Source organism: Salvelinus fontinalis, chromosome 24 (genome assembly GCF_029448725.1).
Source record: "Salvelinus fontinalis isolate EN_2023a chromosome 24, ASM2944872v1, whole genome shotgun sequence".
Lineage (NCBI taxonomy): Eukaryota > Metazoa > Chordata > Actinopteri > Salmoniformes > Salmonidae > Salvelinus > Salvelinus fontinalis.
The window spans coordinates 2412065-2432585 of NC_074688.1; the positions used below are offsets into that span (position 1 = coordinate 2412065).

A 20521-nucleotide genomic window follows, 5' to 3' on the forward strand; every position below is an offset into this window, starting at 1 on the left:
TCGGGGAACTGTGGGAGGATCTTGGATGGTAGGTGGCCTGGCGGTTGGGAGCTTGGGCCGGCGGCCATTAGGTTGCTGGTTCGGATCTCCATTTTGACTCGGTGGGAGATCTGTCGACGTGCCCCTGGGCGGGGCGTTTGACCCTGGTTGCTCCTGTGGGTCGCTCTGGATGGGAGTCTCTTAGATTACTGAATGTAATGTAAATGTTGAGCGGCCCTCACTGCAGGTACGTTTATATGTTTGTTTAAATGTATGTTTAAATTATTATTAAATGGATGTTTGAATCATTATTATTTTCATTAGGTTTAGGGTTAGGATTAAAATATGATTTTATGACTTTGTGGCTTTGCCTGCTAATGACCAATCTGCAGAGCTGCCTCCAGTACATGAGTCATCCAAAAAAATGCTAACCCGCTTCTAAGACGAGTACTCCTCCAAAAGCCAGACTCTCTACTTCAAGCCAACAAAACATTGCCAGTGCCAATGCTTACCCAGCCAGGCAAAGTACAGTGCTATCTTCTCTCCATAGTACTCTCGGATGTGGTCCAGCGGCTGGTACTTCTTCCAGCTGGCCCAGCGAGCCCAATACTGGTGGAGGATCTGCCTCATGCCCAAGGACTGAGAGTCCACCGCCTCCCCCTCTGGCATCTGAAATGGACCCTGCAGGAACATCGTAGGACAGAGTCAGACGGTGGATAACTATTCAGGTTTTGGGGTTACAGTCAGAGTCAAAGGTAACATGCCCACTATGACTTGACATTCCGTGACATGTGACATCACAACATTTATGTCCCGTTTATGACATTATTATGACATGAATTTCAAATACAGTGTTACCGAAGGATATTCATTGGATATAATTACAAGTTGCAATTTATTTTATACAGATATAATCCAAAGACATAGATTTTGGTCATCAGAGCCCCCTCAAAAACATTAGGGGCATGACTCCTCTGGTTACAGTCAAGATGAATGTTTGATTTAACATTACAGGGTAAGATTTATAAGATTAGTGAGATTTAGAGTTATGTTTATCAGAAGATTCCTGGGTATGGGCGTACAGTAATGAAATCATGTTCACTCACTCACTCACTCACTCACATACATACATACATACATACATACATACATACATACATACATACATACATACATACATACATACATACATACATACATACATACATACATACATACATACATACATACATACATACATACATGCATACATACATACATACATACATACATACATAACATATGGTATGTCTATGCAGGACACTAACCTCATGCAGGGGGTATGCAGCAGTGAAGGCATTCTCGCTGAGCAGCCTTTCGATTCCCACCTCTCCTCTTTTTAATGCCCCATAAGGCGTCCGTGCTAAAATCTCATACAGCTAGGTCAGACAAAGGAATGTGTTGTACTGTCAAAGTGAGGAAGTCTATTATTCTACTCCTGTAGTGTCATATATATCAAATGTGTTTATCACATGTTCATCATGACCTCTTGGTATGGTGGTTTTACAATTACATTTCCCTGCATTAATCTAACAGACAGTCATCCACATGGAGCCATGGTTGAGTGGTAACCCAGCCAAAATATATGTTTTTAAATAGGAATAATGACCTTAAATAGGGACTGTTTAAACCTAGAAGGATCTGACTAGTAAATCAGGGTAGTGTTCACTGGGCACCAAATAGAAGAAAACAGACAGAAACAGTGAGGGACCAACACTAATTGTCAAATTTCGTTTTCAATTCCAAAATGCTTTGAAACGGTTTCCGTTGCCTGCCTTAATGAACACAACCCTGAGCTCAGATAGAGAGTTACCTGAAGAGTAGAGAGGTCCACATTTGTGTGACAGAATCTACACGGCCGTGTTTCCTTGAAATACTGTACTGGTGACGCTTTTACTGCAAGATACGGATCCAATTTGAAGAATCAAGTTGAAATGGCAAACTCACTACTTGGTGTCTTTGGGTAGTCTTGAAGAACGTCTCCTTATTCTCACTGCCCAGAAACCTGTAGACACAGCCAGGTGGTCAGACATAGTATGTACAGTCATACATATGTGTACAGGCTTTGATGTTAAATATTGGATATACTCGTCTGTTGCCTAGATTCCACCTCTCTGTAGCAACACCTACAACTCAAACACAACACTGTGTTTTTATTTACCATGTATTTGACACCATTTAAGCCTGAATGTACACATCATGCCTTTTCACCTTCAGGTAAAACAGCATGGCCTGAGGGAATAATACTTTATAGAAGGTGTTTTTCTTTGTACAAAACCAGTCAACTGGACTAGTGTCTTGCTGGGAAAATCTAAATGGGTCATATAGTTTAACTGTTTCAGGAAGATATTTAGTTGTGGAAATGCAAAGAATTTGGTGTGGTTTGAATGACAGCAGATGCTAAGCAAAGCATTTAGGATTTTTAACGTACCTTTCCAGTTTGTTGGTGCGAAACTGGCAGGTGTAATAGTCCGGGGGCATGCTGGGCACGTCTTGGCTCATGAGGTTTGGGATTTTTGTTTTCTCTAGCATCCTCTCTGACCAGTTGTAATTTGGTGTGGTTACCATCTGAGGAATATGCAGCACCATTATCTACTTGTGTCTCATTTGTTTAATTTTGTGAACACGTGAGATTAAGCACCCTAAAGCAAGAGTGGCCAACCCTCCTCCTGGAGAGCTACTGGGTATAAAGGCTGTTGAGTTCTCCAGAATGAGGGTTGACTAGTGAATTGAAATTCAGTTAATGAACTCAGCATTTCTATGTGCATTTTGTCAATTGATTCATTTCAGTTTAATTCACTTTGTGAATTGACTGAATTGAAAGCTGAATTGACCCTAATACCAAAGGTGTACATCGCTTGACATGTGACAGGAGAGTAGAAACATAAGAACGGAGTCAACAGACTAACTGACCTGCAGAGGGACCCGGAGACTGATCTCCTCAGCGTAGTAGCAAAGGACACTCCAGGGGGCGCTCAGGAGCACATAGGAGATTTTCTTCTTAGCTTGAAGAACTTCCCGCTAGATGAGGCAAACAGGAAAACAGAAATCACTGACTATGCATGTTCATAAATTGGATACAGCAATGATTTATTTCCACTGATGCTGGACGATAAAACGATTATAATGTAATAAAAAATGTAAAAGTTTCACACTTTTTGCATTGTTGGCATAGTACAATTATATGGTATTATGCATCGATATTATATGTGGTAGCTTGTTGATTCAAGCACCCAGTAGAAAGGGCTAAGTAAATGACTTGGAAGACAAGCTCTCTGGAAGCCGTGTAAATATTGATCATGTCTTTCTCTTTCCAGGTGAATCCTGTAGTGTGCAGCACACATAGGAACCATGTCTGGTATGGGAGCAGTTGTTTATCATGGGTGATGTGTCATTTATTGGGGCAGGAGTTTTTCCAGGTGACATAACCTGATCAGGAATAACTCTGGGCCCTGGTTATAGGCTACAACTAGGGCTCAGAGTTTTTCCTAGTCTGGGCACAAAACTCAGGGCTCTAGTAAATGTAAACGACTCTGTCCCTTAGCCCTCGCTCACCATCTCCTGGTCGATGCCGGCTGCTTGAAGTCTGGACAGGAAGTCTTCCCTCCACTTCCTGTGTGAGTCTTGGGTGGCGTGACTTGACTTGTCTTTCTCTGATGCGCCATCCTTCAACACAGCTAAACTCTCCTCCCAAACTAACACAAAGTCTGCGGGACCCAGGTGTATACATGGTATTAACATGTGCAGATATATCAAATGAACATTGTAATTACCAATAAGGCTTAGCCTCTGCTCAGCAAACGTATATTCTCCATAGGCTCTGCTCAGCATCTTTCTCTGAAGCACCATCCTTCAACACAGGCAAATTCTCCTCCTAAATTAAACACAAATTTCTGTGGGACCCAGGTATATTCGTCATAAAAACTTGTGCATACTGTACATTTACCCCTTCATGCAGTGTACAATTAGCATTGTAATTACCAATAGGGCTTAGTCTCGGCTCAGCAAACAGTCAATCCATTTGTTGAAAGATTTTCAAGCAAGTATATTAATATTTGCACACAAAAATATGCACATTCTATTAGCAGCGGTGTGTTTACATCAAGCTGGCTTGTTGCGAATGCAAAGCTGTTCACAATGACGTGGTGCACATGAAAAGCACTTTGTTGTATAAGATTTAATTTACCCAATGAAAAACAGAAGGTCTATGTGTTTCCATCCCATATTTAACTCTGTTGATAGTTTCCCCACAAAAAGTGTTGCAACAAACAGTAAATGTGGCCATTATGCTCTTTGCACATGTGCTCTAGCCAACAGCTCGCAGACACAGTCTAGAGGGTACATGATGATGTTATGGATAGGAGCCAGATCCTTTTTATTTGTCAATGAAAACGGCAGCCAAGCACTGATCATCATCTCACCAGAATACAATATTTATAGGAAATTAGCATCAGGCTCATCACTGTGCACGCTCGCCACCATGTGAAGTTCTAAGTAAGTTATTAGATCTGTAGCCTAATACAACTGTGCACGCTTTTCCAAGTCTCAGTGGGCGTGGTGAGCACACAACATATTATCATTCTGTCAACAATTGTACCAAAACATTGCTTACACTGCCATTTGTCACATGATATAAAAAGAATACTACAGACACATGACAAAATAACAGTCAGATGATATCAGCTGGTAGCATATTGGTTTTATAATTGTCACTTGTAATAGTCTGTTGTATAGTGTCACACCCTGATCTGTTTCACCTGTCTTTGTACTTGTCTCCACCCCCTTCCAGGTGTCGCCAATCTTCCCCATTATCCCCAGTGTATTTATACCTGTGTTCTCGGTTTGTCTGTTGCCAGTTTGTTTTGTTTTGTGAAACCTACCAGCGGTTTCCCCTTGCGCCTTTCTGTTCTTGTTTTCCCGGTTTCGACCGTTCTGCCTAAGCTGATCCTGCCTGCCGTTCTGTACCTTGCCACACCACACTGGATTATTGACCCTTGCCTGCTCTGACACTGAGACTGCCTGCAGTTCTGGACCTTTTGCACCCTATCTGGATTACTGACCTCTGCCGTCCCTTGTACTAGTAATAAAGTTTTGTGACCTCGACACATCTGGGTCTTACCTGAAACGTGATAGTATAGCAATGCTAAGTTAAAATGTGTGCTCTGTCATTTGTTGAGTTGTCCCAGCAAGTCAACAAAGATTTAGGTAAACACAAGTATCTCTAAAAAGGAAGATGGGTGATTCATCTCTTCTGTCCAATGGTGTAAAGTACTTCATAAAAAATAATTTAAAGTACTACTTAAGTAGTTTTTGGGGGTATCTGTACTTTATTATTGATATTTTTGACAATATTTACTTTTACTTCACTACACTCCTAAAGAAAATATGTACTTTTTACTCCCATATATGTCCCCTGACACCTACTCTTTATATTTAGAATGCTCAGGCAGTACAGAAAAATTATCCCATTCACGCACCTATCAATATAACAAGTTGTAATTCTTACTTCTTCTGATCTGGTGGACTCACTAAACGCAAATATTGCATTTGTAAATTATTTGTTTTTAAACTGCGCTGTCTGGTTTGCTTAATACATGGGAATTTGATGTACAGAATTCACTTTTACTCAAGTATGACAATTGAGTACTTTTTCCACTCCTGTACATAAGTAAATGTAAAACCAGATATTTTTTTACTTTTACTCAAGTAGTATTTTACTGGGTGACTTTTACATGAGTCATTTTCTATTAAGGTATGTTTTTCTTTTACTCAAGTAGTATTTTACTGGGTGACTTTTACATGAGTCATTTTCTATTAAGGTATCTTTTTCTTTTACTCAAGTATGACAATTATGACAATGTAGTACTTTTTACACCACTGCTTCTGTCCCTGACCATCACGATTTAAACTTATACTCTCTACCCTTGTTATTTATTGAAATATGTTACCTAATTATTTTGTAGCCATTAGTTCAGTGGCTGGTTGACAAATTTCATAGAAATTATGCAATTGATGATTCGAAAAAAATCCAGCCTTTTAGCAATTGAACCATCGCTGATGCTCTTGACAACCCTCAGCAGCCACTAACCAATACATATTTCAGAATCATATATTGCATTCCATTGGAATTATTAGAAATCAGTGAACGCTTTTAGAACATTTTAAGTGTTTTTTCATGTATTATATTTAAAACGGCTACAAAACGCAGCAATTCAAGCAGCTTTTTTGGCATATTTTTATCACTCTTCTGGTAATATCGAGCTAAATATGTATATGTATGACATACTTGGGCCATCATTTTGGGTTGTCCTCATTGTAACACACATGTTAAGCCATTATCGGTCGTTACACCAATTATTTATTTCGGTTTTGACCATGCAAAATCAATGCAGGTCCTTCCCATTCTAATTGTTTCATACCATAATATGTTGTATTATGAAGTTAATAACATATCAAATAGCCTTAGTTAGAGAAGATTGTTCCCTGATAATACAAACCCACATGTAATACCCTGATCCTGTTTGCCGTACTAACCTGCTTAGGGGCCATAACATATATGTGAAATGTGGCCCTCTGGCCCATGGACTAATTAGTAGGGAAATGCAAAACTGACCTAAGATCAGCGTCTAGGGCCGACTTCACCCTAAACCCAGTGAGGACAAAGGAAAGAACACCAGGAATGGAAGAAATGTACCTAGAGAGCAAACTTTCGCACACAAGCTGTGTACAACCATTGCAACCAGTTTTTTCCAATCGTTTTTTAAATCCATCCTTACACCATCTCATTACATCAGTATACTCACCGATGCGAGTGATGCCATCGCTGAACACATTTTTGTCCCCAGAGCTGACCTGAGACATCTGTGAACATGAAACGTTGATCTATTATCAATGTATCCACTTAAGATTGTTCCTAACCAACATCCTCTCTCCCCTTAGTTATAGTGTTGTTGCGGTTCGACTAATGCGCTCTGACTTCCTGTCCTTGTAATCAGAGTCACTGATTAATGTCCCAACACCATAACAGGAGACTAGCATGGGCGGGTGTTGACATAACATAATGGTTTCCACACACACACACACACACACACACACACACACACACACACACACACACACACACACACACACACACACACACACACACACACACACACACACACACACACACACACACACACACACACACACACACACACACACACACACACAATAACTCTGAGTGTTTAAATATGATGAAACAATATACTTTCATGATTACCCCAGTATCCATGCTCCCGTAGTTGTGGTCTGCAGTATTAGTCATGGCGATGAGAGTGGTGATGTCCTCTCGCTCCTCTCCCCTCTTCCTCATGGTCCCTCAGTAGGCTGTCTGGCTGCAGGCCTGCTCCACATAAAGTACCCTCATGTTCCATTGGTGTGAACAAGCTCCCAGAGCAAGCAAGATGCCAGGGGACTCAGCACAATATGCCCTCTCATCAAAACACACAACATGAAACTCATACAGCAAAACAGCCACGTCCTAATTGTTCCCATCACTGTATGTCCAATTTAAATGACTTTACATCCCAAGTTATTGTATGTCTGTAAGTAACACGATTATGCCTGATTATGCCATCATTAGCTGCATTAATGTACAGTGGCAGAGGAATTCGCCTCAGTAGCGAGACAGTGACCATTTGAAGGTATACAGCTCAAACATCTATGTCATGGGGTTGTGTCCCTAATGACACACTATCCCCTGTATAGTGCATTACTGTGCACTATATATGGAATGGGGTGCCATTTGATACAAAATCACGTTTTCATATTAACTCAATTGAGGCCATTAAAAGTAGCAAATTAAGTTGGGGTTCAGAGAACATGGCCTCTTAACAGCAACGTCTCACCACAAATTCCACAGAATTCCTGCAGTCGGTGAGGACCAACTGACATTGAGTAATGAGAAAACCCTGAGGCCTCAAATGTGTCTATTCACAATCTAGTCAAATAAACCGGTCAGGAGGTTTGCTATGTGGCACTGGAGTGTGGCTGCATGTTTCACCTCACACTGTTGGATATGAGCCATGCAGATAGCACTCCATTTGTGTTCTGACTCGCAGCAATGGCTCTACTGTATACAGGGCCAGCTGTAGGGCAGAATGGTATCATGCACTTGCAATAGGGCTCAATTCAATCTAACCTGCATTACGGTGTTAATGCAGTTGTTTTTACGCCATGGTTAAATAAAATCACAGATTGGTTTTGGGTGCTATGAAAACCTACTACTACTAGTGCTACTGCTGCTGCTGGTGTGTGTTCAGACAGTAGTTCGTACATGTAGACACTGCGTAAACATATGTCAGGTTTGACCGAATCCCAGCCTTAGGCCCTGAACAACTCTTTCCTGTGACTAATTTATTTACTTTTCTTTCTTTGGAAACACTTAACTAGGTTCAGGAATGGCTAAGGAATTGCAACATTTACCTGGAGCTAACTATACAAATAGCACTGCTGGGTGATTTGAAAAGTCAAATTCAATCTATCAATAATATAATAATAATTAATAATAATAATTTACAATCTGTAGAAACTATGATATTAGATAGGTTCAGCACTTTTGTGAAATGTCACAACACAATTGAAAAATATATGGCAAATAGAAAAACTGGATGGTGTTAAGAGATATACTCAGCAATAAAATAAACTTAAAAAGATAATTCGTAGAAATCCAAATATCTTCACAGATCTTCATTGTAAAGGGTTTAAACATTGTTTCCCATGCTTGTTCAATGAACCATAAGCAATTAATGAACATGCACCTGTGGAACGGTCATTAAGACACTAACAGCTTACAGGTAGGCAATTAAGGTCACAGTCATGAAAACTTAGGACACTAAAGAGGCCTTTCTACTGACTCTGAAAAACACAAAAAAAAGATGCCCAGGGTCCCTGCTCATCTGCGTGAACGTGCCATAGGCATGCTGCAAGGAGGAATGAGGACTGCAGATGTGGCCAGGGCAATAAATTGCGATGTCCGTACTGTGAGACCACTAAGACAGCGCTACAGGGAGACAGGACGGACACCTGATCGTCCTCGCAGTGGCAGACCACGTGTAACACCTGCACAGGATCGGTACATCACACCTGAGCTGACATCACCGGCAACAACGTCGCCTATGGGCACAAACCCACCATCGCTGGACCAGACAGGACTGGCAAAAAGTGCTCTTCACTGACGAGTCGTGGTTTTGTCTCACCAGGGGAGATGGTCGAATTCACGTTTATCGTCCAAGGAATGAGCGTTACACCAAGGCCTGTACTCTGGAGAGGGATCGATTTGGAGGTGGAGGGTCCGTCATGGTCTGGGGCGGTGTGTCACAGCATCATCGGACTGAGCTTGTTGTCATTGCAGGTAATCTCAACGCTGTGCATTACAGGGAAGACATCCTCCTCCCTCATGTGGTACCCTTCCTGCAGGCTCATCCTGACATGACCCTCCAGCATGACAATGCCACCAGCCATGCTGCTTGTTCTGTGCGTGATTTCCTGCAAGACAGGAATGTCAGTGTTCTGCATTGGCCAGCGAAGAGCCCGGATCTCAATCCCATTGAGCACGTCTGGGACCTGTTGGATCGGAGGGTGAGGGCTAGGGCCATTCCCCCCAGAAATGTCCGGGAACTCGCAGGTGCCTTGGTGAAAGAGTGAGGTAACATCTCACAGCAAGAATGGGCAAATCTGGTGCAGTCCATGAGGAGGAGATGCACTGCAGTACTTAACTTCTTTAGGATAGGGTGCAGAGTTTTCACTTATGGAAAAATAGCGTGCCCAATTTCAACTTCGTTCTACTCATCCCCAGAATATAAGATATGCATATTATTAGTAGGTTTGGATAGAAAACACTCTGACGTTTCTAAAACTGTTTAAATCATATCTGTAAGTATAACAGAACTTATATAGCAGTCAAAATCCTGAGGACTAACTTTTTTTTTAAGTCACTGTCTGTTCAATGAGTTGTTATAGGCAGGCCAGAATTCTAATCACTTTACTCGCAGTTCCTACTGCTTCCACTGGATGTCACCAGTGTATGGAAAAAGATTAAGGTTATTCATTTGAACAATGACAAAGAAAAACACCAGGAAGTAGAGTGACGTCTGGTGCTTTTGTTTGATTGTTGCGCAAGACTTGAAAAGTACCGTGAGTTTGTTTAAAACAGATTGACCCGTCTTCAATTTGATCGATTATTAACGTTTACAAATACCTTAAGTTGTATTACAAAAGTACTTTGAAATGTTTTGCCAAAGTTTAGAGGTAATTTTTTAGATATTTTGTCGTGACTTTGCGCAAATTGAACGCTGTTTTTTTCTGGTACAACGGCGCCAAATAAATGGACAATTTGGATATATATGGACGGAATTAATCGAACAAAAGGACCATTTGTGATGTTTATGGGACATATTGGAGTGCCAACAAAGAATCTCGTCAAAGGTAATGCATGTTTTATATTTTATATCTGCGTTTTGAGTAGCGCCGGGATGGTTGAAATAAGCTACACTCTCTTGTTGACATTTTGCTATCATCAGATAATAGCATCTTATGCTTTCGCCGAAAAGCCTTTTTGAAATCTGACATGTTGACTGGATTCACAACGAGTGTAGCTTTAATTTGGTATCTTATTAATTTGATTTAATAAAGTTTGATTTTATATAATTCTTTTGAATCTGGCGCTCTACATTTTTCCAGGCTGTTGGGACGCTAGCGTCCCGCTACCCTCTGGTATCATTGGGACGCTAGCGTCCCACCTCGACAACAGCCAGTGAAATTGCAGGGCGCCAAATTCAAAAACAGAAATCCCATAATTAAAATTCCTCAAACATACAAGTATTATACACCATTTTAAAGATACATTTCTTGTTAATCCAACCACAGTGTCCGATTTCAAAAACGCTTTACGGCGAAAGCACACCATGTGATTATGTTAGGACAGCGCCTAGCCAACAGAAACCATATAGACATTTCACAGCCAAGGAGAGGACTCACAAAAGTCAGAAATAGCGATTAAATGAATCACTAACCTCTGATGATCTTCATCTGGTGGCACTCCCAGGACTCCATGTTACACATTAAATGTTTGTTTTGTTTGATAATGTCCCTCTTTATGTCCAAAAACCTCAGTTTAAATTGGCGCGTTATGTTCAGTAATGCATTGTCTCAAATAACATCCGGTGAAATTTTAGAGAGCCAAATCAAATTACAGAAATACTCATCATAAACATTGATGAAAGTGTTATCCTATGTGTTATACATAGGATTAAAGATACAGTTCTTGTTAATCCAGCCGCTGTGTCAGATTTCAATAAGGTTTTACGGCGAAAGCACACCATGCGATTATGTTACGATTATGTTAGGACAGCGCCTAGCCACAAAACACCATACAGACATTTTGCAGCCAAGGAGAGGACTCACAAAAGTCAGAAATAGCTATTAAATTAATCACTTACCTTTGATGATCTTCATCTGGTGGCACTCCCAGGACTCCATGTTACACAATAAATGTTCGTTTTGTTCGATAATGTCCCTCTTTATGTCCAAAAACCTCTGTTTTGTTGGTGCGTTTCGTTCAGTAATCCAAAGGCACAAAGCGCACTCTCAACACCCAGACGAAAAGTCAAAAAAGTATAATAAAAGTTAGTAGAAACATGTCAAACGATGTTTAAAATCAATCCTCGGGTTGTTTTTGTCATAAATAATCAATAATATTTCATCCGGACAAAAGCTTCGTAAAAAGAAAAGGAGAAACAAGAAAGGCGCGCTGGCTTCATGTCTGGAAATTTCCACTGTCCACTCATTGAAAGTGCTGTATCTCCCTCATTTTTTAGAGTAAAAGCCTGAAACAATGCCTAAAGACTGGCCACATGTAGAAGAAGCCATAACTGGGTCCTAAGTCTTTGTATGGTGGATAGGCTTTCAATGGAAAAACAGCCTTTCAAAATAATAGTACTTCCTGGATGGATTTTCCTCGGGTTTTCGCCTGCCATATCAGTTCTGTTATACTCACAGACATTATTCTAACAGTTTTGGAAACGTTAGAGTGTTTTCTATCCAGATATGCCAATTATTTGCATATCCTAGCTTCTGGGCCTGAGTAGCAGGCAGTTTAATTTGGGCACACTTTTCATCCAAAATTCCGAATGCTGCCCCCTACCCTAGTGAAGTTAATGCAGCTGGAGGCCACACCAGATACTGAATGTTACTTTTGATTTTTTTAAGGGGTGGATCAGCTTAATATTGGGAAAAGATTGTAGCTTCCATCAATGTAATTGTCTGCATCATTTCCAATCCCCCATATATTTATTTTGTAAATATATCCATGTACATACACATATGCGTACATATACACATATATACATACACATACCTATATAGACATACATACTTTTGTTTAGAACATATCTTTATTATTCCCAGCAAAACCCTACCACCCTTCCCCGAATTGCAGTAAACGAATAAACAGTAATACTTAGGCTTCTATCTTCAGTATATACATCTTTTACACATTTTGCAGACACAATCTATTTTACAATAGTTATATTTTGTTTGTTTTTAGTCCTTTCTCTATTTCTGATGTCCATCCAGTTAGATTTCTATTTGTAACTGTGCTATTTCACAAAATTTCAGAACCTAAATACATTTTACAGACCCCGTATGTTTTACATTGGTTATCTTGTTATTAGTCCCAATCTTCAGCTCCATTCAACCCCTCCCATCTATCTCTCAATACCCTCCATTTGGATTTCTATTTTCCATATATTGCTACGATGCTTCACAAAAGTACTGAACCTTTCTATTCGCATAGCTAATACAGATTGTAAATTAAAAATAAGCACTTCTGCTAAAATAATTATTATATTATTGATTGATTGACTATGCCTTTTTTTAAATCACCCAGTATTGCTATCTGCAGCGTAAGTTCTAGGCAAATGTTGCAATTCTTCAGCCATTCCTGGACCTGTGACCAAAAACGAGCTACATATGGACAATACCAAAATAAATGATCTAATGACTCTGACCACTCACAGCAAAATCTGCAGAGCTGGGAAGAATGTATCCCCCGTATATATAACAGAATTTTGTACAGTAATTTAAATTGAAAAATTCAACATTTTGAATCCTGCGTTGTTTTGCATATCAATTCATAAACCATGTGCCATGGAATGGGTACATCGAAAATCTCTTCCCAACTATTTTGCAATTTATATAGCACAGCTGTCCGTTTTTTGGTCCTTAAATGAAATTGGTGTATGTTTTTATTTATCACACTTTTCTTTAACCTTTTATGTTCTTTAATACAGGGCCGACATACAAGTTCTTTACTTTTTTCCCCTTCTACTTGCCTCTTCCATTTTTGTGGTAATGCTGCAATTAGTTGGTTGTAATTTTGGGTAGAGCAGACATTTCCATATGTCTGTGTTAGCTGCATGTGTGACATAACTCCACCAGTCCTATTTCTTCAAAAAATACTTTTTTTTAATCAATTAGTATATTTGAGTTTACCACAATATTTGTTGTATTATTTGTTCTGTCTTTTCAGGTGGATTAAACTGAAATTGCAACTAACTTTCTAAGGCTTGTTTAAAAATAACGATATTTTGGAGATGATTTCCTTTTCAAACAACTGAAAGTGAGCAGGTGTAATCTGAATAAAGGGAAAAGGGCCATTCTTGAACATAGGATGAGAAATTTCTACCAATTTACTAGAGAACAAGTTTGGATTTAAGTATAACTTTTGTATGACTGATGCCTTTAGTGACAGGTCTAATGCTTTCATTTTTTATAATTTCTGCCCTCCGAATTCATATTCATTATATAAATAGGCCTTTTAATTTAGCCTGGTTTGCCATTCAGAATCAAATTGAATTATCATATAATTTAAAAAGCAGGTAACTAATGTGTAGGCAAAACCATAAGCAAATAGGTAAACTGATATAACTAAAGAGTTAATCATGGTAATTTTTCCACAAATAGACAGGTATTTTCCTTTCCATGGTAGCAAGATCTTATCTATTTTTGCTACATTTCTATAAAAACGTTTTGGAGTGAGATTATTTATTTCTTTTGGGATTTGTATACCGAGTATGTCCATCTCCGTCAGACCATTTAATTGGTAAACTACACGGTAATGTGAAATTAGCATTTTTTTTGTGATCCAATACATAATATAGTAAGTACACTTGTCATAATTTGGTTTTAATCCAGAAAGGATAGCAAAGGTATCTAGATCCTCTATGAGGCTGTGGAGAGATTATAGTTGTGGTTTTAAAAGAAAACATGAATCACCAGCGTAAAATGACACCTTCGTTTTTAAGCCATGGATTTCTAATCCCTTAATATTATTGTTTGATCTAATTTTAACAACTAACATTTGGATAGTAATAATAAATATATATACCGATAGTGGACAACCTTGTTTTACTGAAGCACTGTAAGGATGAACTCTCTAACTACAGATTCAGGAACTACTCCTTCTTTCTCTTGGATACCTGTAAGTACCAGATTCTCTCTCATATATCTAGTCTGTATGTCAAGTAAGGCTTCTCTCAGAACGGTGTTCTCCTTTTTAAGTTCATTCACTTCGATTTCAATCTTATTGACTGTCACTTTTAGCTTGTTTGTTTCCTTCTCCAATGTCGCAGCTTTTTCATCACTCATCTCGAGGCTTGCCTTCAACTCTTTTATATCCTTACTAATTCAAGTATACCCAGTTTGTCATTTATTGATTTTAACGGATCAGTTTCGACCTTTACCATTCTCGGTGGTGAAAATATTAAATAGTCTGTGTCTGTAGAAGAGTCACGTTTTCTTTTTGAAATCGGTTCCCCTGTCTTACTCTCCGTCATGTTTGGGTGTTGCTTGTTTTCATAATATTTGTCGATAAATTTCTCTAGACTTAAGATTTGTTTGGTGTTATTATCCAGATTGAAGGTTATCACCCACCAGATTGTGTAGTGCTAATATTTAGTCTAACTTGCCGATATTGAATATTACGTTTTTATCTTGAGGTGCTCTACATAACTACGTTCAGTCTGCCATTACCTGTCTCAGTCCCGCCTTTGTTCAGGGACTCATTATTCAATTTCTGTTAGTCACAAGTCTGTGGAACTTGTTCTGTTTATGTCTCAGTTGTTGAATCTTGTTATGTTCATACAAGTATTATGTTAAGTTTGCTGAAAATAAACGCAGTTGACAGTGAGAGGACATTTATTTTTTTGCTGAGTTTAGATGGGAGCGGTTGAGTCTAGCTGAAGGGTGGGACTAAAAACAACAATATAATGAATGAAACATATATTGGGTCCGTAAAATGTATATATATAGGTTCAGATCTTTTGTGAAAACAGCACAGTTAAAAATACATGGCAAAAACAAAACTGAATGGTCTTCAGAGATAGATTGTATAGGTTGGGGGTAGCTGAAGGACGGGATTAAAAACAAAAAATATATAATTTATTTTACAATAGTTTTGTCAGTAAAATGTATTTAGTATGTATAAGCTGGAAGTAGAAGTTAAAGTGTTGTTGTCCATCAGTTTACTCCAATTATGGGAGGGGTGGTAGTGTTATGGTAACATAATAAAGGAAAATATATTTGTAAAAATGTATATGCAGTACTTCACCAACACTTTTTTGGTTACTACATGATTCCATATGTGTTATTTCATAGTTTTGATGTCTTCACTATTATTCTATAATGTAGAAAATAGTACAAACAAAGTAAAACCCTTGAATTAGTAGTTGTGTCCAAACTGACTGGTACTGTATATTTACAAAAAATTATAATGGAAGCTACAATCTGCAATATTAAAGCTGATCGACACCTAAAATAAATTTAAAAAACAGTTAACTAGCCTGCAGATGGAATATGATGCAATTATAATACATTGTAAGACCTGTCTTGAGCATGTATCACCCTAATGTATTATAATCATCTCATAATGAACCTGACTAAATACGTTCTCGCTCTCTCCAGGATATGCTCTCAACATGAACTATTATTAATTTACACTGTCTTCCCTTCTCTTATTCCTCTCATTTCGAGCTCACCTGTGTTCATCCAGTTTCACCGTTATGGCACACACCCAGGTTAGAACCGTCACTGAATAACCATCAGAGGAGTCCCTCCGCAGTCCAGATAATATAGATAGGAAGAAAGGATATCCTCAGAAGTCCTACTCTGTTCGTGGTCTTCCCAGACTAAAAGGCTTGGTCCGTGTGGTGTCTCTCCAACAGCAACTAATGTTCTGTACTCCTTTCCTGTAGTAGTTGTTACTAACTTCCCTAACTGTCGCTACTACCAGAGGCACCTGCAGGATACAGCACTCAGGCATGCACATCCGGGCAGGACAGATAAGAGACGAGGGAAGGAGGGAGGGAAGAAAAGTTAGCGAGGAAGGGAGTGAGAGAGAGAGAGCGGAAAGGAGGAGAGGCTTTTGTTTGCTGTGAAGGTGGAGCTCCTTTCACCTAATTTCACCCTTACAACCCCTGAGACATACACACACACACACACACACACACACACACACACACACACACACACACACACACACACACACACACACACACACACACACACACACACCAGATGCACGCAATAGATGCACGCACCAGATGCACGCAATAGTTGATCTTTTCAAAATGATTCATTTTTTATGAGGAAATATATACATTTGCATTGGTCAAGTTGATCGATCTTGTCTTCACAGGTTAAATATGAGTTTTACAGACTTAATATAACTTCTGATGTATATACTTTAAAAATGAGTTTGACCACCACTCTACATGAACAAATGAGAACTTCCAGAATTACTGTTGGTGTGTGGCAATGGAAAAAATTATAACTGGAATTAGAATTTCAGTTTACTTCCTGAATTTACTGAAATAAAATGCAATTGACCCCTATGTTGATGGCTAGGCATGATTCTTAAATTCCACATCCATATACTAACGACTTCACTCTACTGCACTCTAGTGGTGTAGGCTCCTCCTTTGTATTTTCCCAATCTAGACATGAGGGATGCTACTGATGAAAGAGACGTTGTGAAATATATTGGCTCTGCTGACCGACCAGCTTCGGGGCAAGTCCATATCCATTCAGTTAATCCAGGACAAAACTGAAATTCCAATAAAAAAATATAATGCCTTACTATTTCTTATAAGCATGTATGAGCTTTTATGAAGTGTTACTGACATATGTTTAACATAACCTCCTTCCCATGCTCTAACAATATAATGAATACGATGTTTTCAATCTATATGCTGTAGTGAATGAGTTAGGGTAAGATACTTTTATACTTATGTTAAACAATCACGGAGACATAAGAAAATTACCACTTTTATAATATATGCAGTGCATTTGGAAAGTATTCAGACCTCTTTCCCACATTTTATTATGTTACAACCTTACTCGAAAATGAATTAAATAAAAAAAAATGTTCCTCAATCTACACACAATACGCCATAATGTCAAAGCGAAAACAGGTTTATTTACATAAGTATTCAGACCCTTTGCTATGACACTCGAAATTGAGTTCTGGTGCATCGGACGTGCAACCTGTCCCAGACCTGCTGTTTTCAACTCTCTAGAGACAGCAGGAGCGGTAGAGATACTCTCAATGATCGGCTATGAAAAGCCAACTGACATTTACTCCTGAGGTGCTGACTTCTTGCATCCTCGACAACTACTGTGATTATTATTATTTGACCATGCTGGTCATTTATGAACATTTGAACATCTTGGCCATGTTCTGTTATAATCTCCACCCGGCACAGTCAGAAGAAGACTGGCCACCCCTCATAGCCTGGTTCCTCTCTAGGTTTCTTCCTAGGTTTTGGCCTTTCTAATGAGTTTTTCCTAGCCACCGTGCTTCTACACCTGCATTGCTTGCTGTTTGGGGTTTTAAGCGGGGTTTCTGAGATATCAGCTGATGTTAGAAGGGCTATATAAATACATTTGATTTGATTTGATCCTGTTTTTTATATTTTTATTTCACCTTTATTTAACCAGGTAGGCTAGTTGAGAACAAGTTCTCATTTACAACTGCGAACTGGCAAAGATAAAGTAAAGCAGTGCGACAAAAAACAACAACACAGAGTTACACACTGGATAAACAAAAGTACAGTCAATAACAATAGAAAAATCTATATACAGCGTGTGCAAATGGAGTAAGGAGGTAAGGCAATAAATAGGCCATAGTAGCGAAGTAATTACAATGTAGCAAATTAACACTGGAAGATGTGCAGATGTTGATGTGCAAGTAGAAATACTGGTGTGCAAAAGAGCAAAAAAAGTCAATAAAAACAATATGGGGATGAGGTAAGTAGTTGGATGGGCAATTTACAGATGGGCCAAGTACAGCTGCAGCGATCGGTAAGTTGCTCAGATAGCTGATGCTTAAAGTTAGTGAAGCAGATATAAGTCTCCAACTTCAGCGATTTTTGCAATTTGCTCCAGTCACTGGCAGCAGAAAACTGGAAGGAAAGGCGGCCAAAGGTGGTATTGGCTTTGGGGATGACCAGTGAGATATACCTGCTGGAGCGCGTGCTACGGGTGGGTGTTGTTATGGTGACCAGTGAGCTGAGATAAGGCTGAGCTTTACCTAGCAAAGACTTATAGATGACCTGGAGCCAGTGGGTCTGGCAGACTAATATGTAGCAAGGGCCAGCCGACGAGAGCATACAGGACGCAGTGGTAGATGGTATATGGGGCTTTGGTGAAAAAACGGATGGCACTGTGATAGAGTGCATCCAGTTTGCTGAGTAGAGTGTTGGAGGCTATTTTGTAAATGACATCCCCGAAATCGAGGATCTTTAGGATAGTCAGTTTTACGAGAGTTTGTTTGGCAGCATGAGTGAAGGAGGCATTGTTGGAAATGGGAAGCCGATTATAGATTTAATTTTGGATTGGAGATGCTTAGCATGAGTCTGGAGGTATTTATAGTTGTCCACATATTCTACGTCAGAACCGTCCAGAGTGGTGATGCTAGAGCATGCATTTAGTTTTATTAGCATTTAAGAGCAGTTGGAGGCCACGGAAGGAGTGTTGTATGGCATTGAAGCTCGTCTGGAGGTTTGTTAGCACAGTGTCCAAAGAAGGGTCAGATGTATACAGAATGGTATTGTCTGCATAGAGATGGATCAAGGAATTACCAGCAGCAAGAGCAGCATCATTGATATATACAGAGAAAAGAGTCGGACCGAGAATTGAACCCTGTGGCACCCCCATAGAGTCTGCCAGAGGCCCGGACAACAGGTCCTCCGATTTGACACACTGAACTCTATCTGAGAAGTAGTTGGTGAACCAGGCGAGGCAGTCATTTGAGAAACCAAGGCTGTTGAGTCTGCCGATAAGAATACAGTGAGTGACCGAGTCAAAAGCCTTGGCTTCGATGAAGATGGCCGCACAGTATTGTCTCTTATCAATGGCGGTTATGATATCGTTTAGTACCTTGAGCGTGGCTAAGGTGCACCCGTGACCAGCTCGGAAACCGGATTGTACGGATTGTACGGTGGGATTCGAAATGGTCAGTGATCTGTTTGTTAACTTGGCTTTCGAAGACCTAGAAAGGCAGGGCAGGATGGATACAGGTCTGTAACATTTTGGGTCTAGGGTGTAACCCCGTTTGAAGAGGGGGATGACCGCAGCAGCTTTCCAATGTTTAGGAATCTCAGACGGTACGAAAGAGATGTTGAACAGACTAGTAATAGGGGTTGCAACAATGGCGGCGGATAATTTTAGAAAGAGAGGTTCCAGATTGTCTAGCCCAGCTGATTTGTACGGGTCCAGGTTTTGCAGCTCTTTCAGAACATCTGCTATCTGCATTTGGGTGAGGAAGAAGCTGGGGAAGCTTGGACAAGTAGCTGCTAGGGTTGCGGAGCTGTTGGCCGGGGTTGGGGTAGCCAGGAGGAAAGCATGGCCAGCCGTAGAGAAATGCTTATTGAAATTCTCAATTATCGTGGATTTATCGGTGGTGACAGTGTTTCCTAGCCTCAGTGCAGTGGGCAACTGGGAGGAGGTGCTCTTATTCTCCATGGACTTTACAGTGTCCCAGAATGTTTTGGAGTTAGAACTACAGGATGCACATTTCTGTTTGAATAAGCTAGCCTTTGCTTTCCTAACTGACTGTGTGTATTGGTTACTGACTTGAAAGTTGCATATCGCAGGGACTATTAGATGCTAGTGCAGTACGCCACAGTTACCATTGATAATCCTAGAGATGTTTCTACTTGATTGGAGTCCACCTGTCGTAAATTCAATTGATTGGACATGATTTGGAAAGACACACACCTACCTATAAAAAATCCCACAGTTGACAGTGCATGCCAGAGCAAAAACCAAGCCATGAGGTCAAAGGAATTGTCCGTACAGCTCAGAGTCAGGATTGTGTCGAGGCACAGATCTGGGTAAGGGAAGACCCCCATGAAATGGACAAAAATGAATGGCAACTTATTGGCATGGGGCGAACCATATACAT

At 39.8% G+C, this 20521-nt stretch overlaps 1 protein-coding gene across 1 annotated transcript in view; it reads right to left on the reverse strand.

Moving 5' to 3' along the window:
- The window catches only part of ano7 (anoctamin 7), a 45637-nt gene extending 38186 nt beyond the window's left edge, over window positions 1-7451 (reverse strand). The window contains exons 1-8 of the mRNA XM_055879373.1: window positions 7280-7451; window positions 6822-6879; window positions 3574-3725; window positions 2932-3039; window positions 2450-2586; window positions 1966-2023; window positions 1287-1397; window positions 492-660 (exon numbers count right to left, since the gene is read on the reverse strand). Coding sequence (XP_055735348.1) covers window positions 492-660; window positions 1287-1397; window positions 1966-2023; window positions 2450-2586; window positions 2932-3039; window positions 3574-3725; window positions 6822-6879; window positions 7280-7372 — 886 coding nt within the window. The 5' untranslated portion in view covers window positions 7373-7451. The remainder of the gene's footprint in view (window positions 1-491; window positions 661-1286; window positions 1398-1965; window positions 2024-2449; window positions 2587-2931; window positions 3040-3573; window positions 3726-6821; window positions 6880-7279) is intronic.
- Window positions 7452-20521: the final 13070 nt, after the last annotated feature.